At 38.0% G+C, this 6,263-nt stretch overlaps 1 protein-coding gene across 4 annotated transcripts in view; it reads right to left on the bottom strand.

Moving 5' to 3' along the window:
• Positions 1-726: 726 nt before the first annotated feature.
• Positions 727-6,263, bottom strand: part of UBE2E3 (ubiquitin conjugating enzyme E2 E3) — an 83,318-nt gene continuing 77,781 nt past the window's right edge. For all 4 annotated transcript variants that reach the window (XM_073306058.2, XM_073306057.2, XM_073306056.2 and 1 more), the window contains exons 4-6: positions 5,418-5,550; positions 3,783-3,930; positions 727-1,369 (exon numbers count right to left, since the gene is read on the bottom strand). In XM_073306058.2, coding sequence (XP_073162159.1) covers positions 1,272-1,369; positions 3,783-3,930; positions 5,418-5,550 — 379 coding nt within the window. In that variant the 3' untranslated portion in view covers positions 727-1,271. The remainder of the gene's footprint in view (positions 1,370-3,782; positions 3,931-5,417; positions 5,551-6,263) is intronic.

Genomic DNA, 6,263 nt, shown 5'->3' with positions numbered 1-6,263 from the left:
GTGTCATCACTACAGTGATCAACATCCTAAACAGAAAATTAGTGACTGTAGTTTTCAAACTGTATAGAATATACACTTGCATTTTTGTTGCACACAAGATTTCCTGGTGATGAGTCTAAAACTCTCTTCTAATTTTCAGTTTCACTTGCAATAATGCACTTCCCTACAAGTGTTTCCAATCTCTTTTATCATAATCCCTGTCTAAATCTCCTCTATTCCTTTCTTTCCCAGAGAGCTGACAAAGCATCCAATCGGACTTTGGAAGACTCTTTTCAATGGACAATTGCAGTTCTCTGGCTGGGCGAGCCACATTCTTGCCATTCAAATTAAGGAACAAAGCCTCAAGCTATCAAGAGCCTGGCCCTGCTCCAGCTGAACAAATGAATGGAAAACTCAGGTTGACTATTATGGGAGCAGAATTGGGCCCATTTAATTTATCCACAATAACTGCCATAGCAACCTCTTATTAACTGCTCTCATTTTAACTGAAAAAACCTTGTTAGTTAAAACAAAACAAAAACCAGAAGATATTTTCTGTTTAAAAAATAAAAATCCAGTGGAAAATTTTTACTTTTAAACAATCCACAGGTATACATTAAACATTTAATAGCAAGCCTTTGCTTGTGTATATTAATCCATAGAGACCTGCGATACAATAGCTTTGCATCACTGTTATATTTAAATTCACTCAAATACTAATTTAAATTAGGAAAACAAAGAAACTGCTCCTTGGGGAACATGTTTATTGTGTTTGAGATGATACACTGGGTGCTCTCTGAGCTACAAAGGGGAAAAGGAAATCCTTTCATTACAAACTGACAAAGGTAAAAGTTAAAACAGTTTTCACAACAGCATGTACCACATATTGGAAATAGATCTGGGTTTAATACAAATGACATAATTCCTAGTAATCTACAGCTACCTTTAATAACTTCATACAGATAATGTATTAGGCTAAAATGCACTATAATATTTGGTTGACTTCAGGAACAGTATCCTTAGTACATCACAAAATACATTTTGATATCCCAAAGAAGCAAGACTTGCAAGTAGGCTTTTTAAACATAACTAATCTACAGCTACAAAGTTCTACTCCTGATAGCATTTACCTTTTTTAGGGGGCAGAATCCCAGTCTTCAAAAGGATAAAAGCAGAGAGTAGAATCAGTATAACATATACACAGAAGTCCGTATTGTAAAGGCTATAAAGATTTGTTGCACACTGTCAAGTTGCCTCCTGCACCCTCACAGAGCACAAGTAGTTTATGTCATTTATGTTGCATATCTCTTGGTCCACTGTCTGGCTATCCTGTCATGTTCTGCTCTGTTGGTCAGGTACTGAGTGGCTATGCTTCCGACCAGAGGATCAGCTGTAACAGTTTGGGGTAAAAGAAGAGGAAGATAGGGAAGAAAAACAACATCAGAAATCGTTCTATTAAAAAAGGAAATATTTTAAAAATCACTTGCTTCCCAGTACACCCTCTTTGTGAGGCCAAAAAATGCTAGGCTTTGCAGCAGAGGGCTTGACACACAAGACATTTTCAAGAACAAACACTCAAAGCAGAATGAATAGGAAGGATTTTAATCTGTTTTGATTATCTGCAGGCTCCAACACTTAGTTTCTTTAAAAGACAGACAGACATCTGTGTTAAAATGTTATACCTTTTCATTTTAGCTGACTGTCTGAAAGACAGCTACAGGCTAGGAGTTATGTAAAACTAGAAACAGCCCAGGAGCCGTTTGTGTCTGGAACTGCTTGATATTATGCAAAATATATAATATTTTCACACTTTTAAAATGCTAAACTTAAAAAGAACTTCACATGCCACAGCAGGCCAAACGACTCCTGTGCAGATTAACACATCAGAGGTGTGTTAGAGGTGACAAAAGCATGATCTGAAAGATTTCCTCATGACACCCTTAAAAGAACAAATGGTTACTTCCAAGCTTATTAAATACCACATAGAGTCTGGTGCGACTGTATGAAAATTTAGATGACCATCACCTCACCTGGAAGCCCATTCTCTGTAAAGAACCTCCTGACTGGTCTCTCGTAGAGTACGTCTACACTGCAAAAAACCAAACGCATGCAGCGAGGCGCAGAGCCTGGGTCAGCTGACTCAGGCTCACACTATGGACCTAAAAATAGCAGAGTAGATGTTCTTGCTTGGCTTGGAGCCTGGGCTCTGAAACCTGGAACATCTACACTGCTATTTTTAGCCCCAAAGCATGAGCCTGAGTCAGATCACCCAGGTGCTGAGACACACTGCTGCAGGTTGGTTTTTTTTTTTTTTTTGCAGGGTAGACATACCCTTAGTTAACCTATGCTCCCCAGGTCTCCTGTGACCCAGGATCATCAGGATTAATTTTATAAATACAGTGGGGGCCCGCTTAAATCTTTCTGCTGCTGAGAAGTGTTACCAGATCTACTGGAACTCCTGCAAACATGGATAGGGAAACTCTTTTTGAAAACAGCAACATTTTTCAAAAACCTGTGCATCTATTAGCAAGTTTTATTATTTCAACTCTCCTCCCCCTTAAGTTTTCTCACTGTCTCTTTGTACACAGACGCTCCATTTCGATGATCATACTTGTATCTGAAAGCTAAACTTTCCCCACGAGTCCATGTCTTTCTGAAAATAAGGTTACTAATCCTGGACAATTTATTCCACTGTTTTTCAAACTGGGTGGTGTGGCATGCCCTCCCTAGAGGTGGGTGGGGGAACAACGAAGCTATACGGGGGTGGGGGAAGCAGGGAGTGGCGGGCTGTGGACCGTCAAGTATCCAGGCCCCAGCAGGGCAGCACTGGGGAAAGCGCTCTCCCAGTCTCATTCAGTTTGAGCTCTGGCTCCCTGCCCTGGCAACCCCTTCAACAACTTGAAATAAAAGAGTAAGAAAAGCAGGGGAGCTGAAATGTTGTTTGGTTACTGGGATAGGATACACCATCAACATTTCACCTTCTTTGCTTTACCCCTTCCTTTATTTGAAAACATCGGAGTGTAGCTTCAACTGAACAAACATGAAAACTAAGATATTTCATAAACCGTACGTGCTAATTTACAGGATTTTTATGAATTCGAAGCGTTGGATGCATAGTGTAGTGTATATTAACGAATTCAAGGCTCTTTCATGATAAAACCCTTGACCAAATCCTGCTCCCATTTAACCTAGTGTAAATCCAGAATAAATCCATTGATTTAAAAGGATTACCCCGTATTCCTTCCAGTTTCACAGTCTTGGAGCTGTTTGAAACAGTCACCTCTTAAACTGAAAATCTGTACTGTCTCTCCCCCCCCACCCCCCCGCCACAAAATATATTTAAGGAGGCTGAATAGGAAGCTGTTTTTATATAATGGTCAAGTGGTTAAGGCAATGGAGTGGGAGTCAGGAGATCTGGGTTCTGTTTCTGGATTGTCCACTAACCTGCCATGTACGCTTGGGCAAGTCATGTCAACTCTCTGTATCCCTGTTTCCTCCTTCTGTAAAATGGGATAATGCTATTTATCCTCCTTAAAGATGGATGAGTGAAAAGAGCCATATGAGAGCTAAGGACTGAAGTGTGAACTTGGCACTGGCTATGCGAAGGCTAGAAAATATATTGCAGGGAGCAATCTTGCCATGATACAAATTTAGATGGATTTAAATAAAACAAGGGGTTTTAATCTCTAATTTCAAACATCTATTTTAAGAGTGACAGCATTATTCTGTAGAGAATCCTCTATTGAATCATTTTTGCAGCAAATGAGCAAGAGTTCATGCTTGGTAAATTAGAATTTGCTTACCAGGATTGCAGTCTGTCAAGAGAGAACAAATAGACAGCAAAACCTTTGAAATAGTCAAAGCAGGGCTCCAGTTGTCTTTCAGAATATCCAGACAGATGACTCCCTGACTGTTGATGTTGCAGTGATAGATTCTGGTACGGAAAGTAACCTAAAGTTACAGACAAAAACCATTAAGTGCTATCTATGAATAGCCTATCCCTACCTTTTGGGTAGCAGAAGTTCTGAAGGATGCACTCTGCATGGAGCAGAACGTCTGCAGAGACCTTTCTCGTTCCCTGCATTTTAATGCACTTATCAAAAAAGTGCACATTTTGCTTCATTCATTGTAACTCCTCAGGAGCCTTGGCCTCATTTACTGTACATTTGGTAGGTAAATCACTTTTTTGCAGACTCTTTGGCATGCACCCCGAGTCATACAGAGTACTACAAATGCAGCGTGTATTCAGTATAAATATTATATTGTGTTTGAGTAACAGTTTGATCATGAGCAAGACTGTATTACAATTATTGCAATGCATATGTACAAATGGACCGGGTTTGGCTTGCATGTGCAATCTTAGCTTTATCTTTTTCTTACTTTTCAGTACCTAACTGTGCAACCTTAGTATCTATTTAAATATTGCTTTTTAGGGAATGTATTGCTATTGTCATCTTCAAAGCATTTTACATATTAAATCCTCATTGCATCCCCGTTAGGCAGGAATTACTATACTTATAAAGCATTTCTATTGCAGTAAGTGCCATCATACTTCTGTTTTAATTTATTTCAGATTAATATTCATATAGTATGAAAATGGTTTCTATGCATAAACAAAATGAGTAAGAAATATTTCAGTGCATTAGTTGCAGAAGGCACAGTTTATGGCAGAGATGAGTAAAACATCCATTTTCATTTTACTATACTTCGGAAGACAAATCTGAATGGCTGATGAAACTCACGCAATTCAACATAATAGTGTAATCTTGATATGGAATTAGAAACATTCTGCAAAAACTCTTCATCATTCCATGAAAACAAACTTACGTCAAAGAATATTATGGTTTGTGTTTTGTGCTTTTCGGGAAGTCTGAGAATGCATTATTCTTTATGTTGTAGTGCCCCAAGGAACCAAAATACATAAATAAATAAAAAAGACACGTCAATGTGCAGTGGCAGTCAAAAAGGCAGATCTAATCAGTTTCAGTTACACTGACATTTTATAATAATGGATCCAATCACAGGATTCTTAGCCAACTGGAAGGTACAATGTTACATTTTTTAGTTGAATCTATTCAGTTCTAATATCCTTTCTTTTTGTTGCTGATTGCTATGAAACTTATGTGTAAAAGAGAAGCCACCTTTTATTGGAATTAGTTTTTCACCTATTACTCCTGACCAATTACTTTAGAATTATCACTCAATTCACCACTAGGAAAGTTGGAAAAAAAAAACATATGGATTGTGAAGCAGACATATTTCTTGAAATTGTTTGCCAAGATTTTCAAAGGTGGTTTGGGGCATCTTTTAGGACATCTTAAAAGGGCCTAATTTTCAGAAAGTGCTGAGCACTCATCTGAAAAGCAAGGCCTTTCTCCAAAAAATCATGAGTCATTTTTAAAAATCTTGGTCACTATAAATAAAAACCTTACCCTTACCTTTGGTGGCTTGAATGGATAATCGGACGAAAATGTGATATCCAGGAAAAAAACACCTCCTTCATATACAGAACCTGGGGGTCCAAGTATAGTTGATCTCCATTCATAAATGTTATCTCCTTTCGGGCCAGCACTATTTAAAAAGAGAGAGAGAATCAACTTTACCTTTGTGAGTAACATCTGTAGTGATTACCATTTTACCAGTTATGTTTAATACCAATCATTTACATGACTTCAGCAGGTGCCAAGCTTCTCATTGACTTCCGTGCGGGATTATTGCTTAAAACTAGGCATTGTATGTAGGTACCTAGCTGAATCAGGACCTTAGTCCCTTTGAATGTTCTGAATAACCATTCCACGTTCTGGCAATGCAGTGGATTCATTGGACTATCACTGTATTAAACACAATTCCCATCTTTATGTTCTGGAATATTTAGCTGCAGTAAGCTTCTGTGTTCTGTCCTTCCAGTTACATGGGACATACATATGAAAAAGAAATTATATCTCGCACCCACTCACCACCGGCTCTGGGGCATTAGAAAATAAATGGTCACCATTTATATTAAGGGCACATTTATAAATAGTTTATAAAGGGTTAATATTATAAACGATTAATAGGTGTTTTGATAAGAGGTTAATTGATTTAGAGATCGTTAGGCTCCAACAGGTGAACAGACTGTTTGTAACCATGGCTTATAGCCATCTATAAACACCATCTACGGATGTGCTTATACCCAACTATAAGATATACCACTCCAGTCTGTAATATCTATTAACCATGTATACAATTAATTATAAAAGTACCTTAAAGTAAAGTGTGATTAACAAGTGTAATAGTGTTAAGCT

The sequence above is a fragment of the Lepidochelys kempii genome, chromosome 11 (assembly GCF_965140285.1).
Source record: "Lepidochelys kempii isolate rLepKem1 chromosome 11, rLepKem1.hap1, whole genome shotgun sequence".
Taxonomy (NCBI): domain Eukaryota; kingdom Metazoa; phylum Chordata; order Testudines; family Cheloniidae; genus Lepidochelys; species Lepidochelys kempii.
The sequence above is the reverse complement of the archived record's forward strand: the minus strand, read 5'-3'. Positions and strand labels throughout refer to the sequence as shown.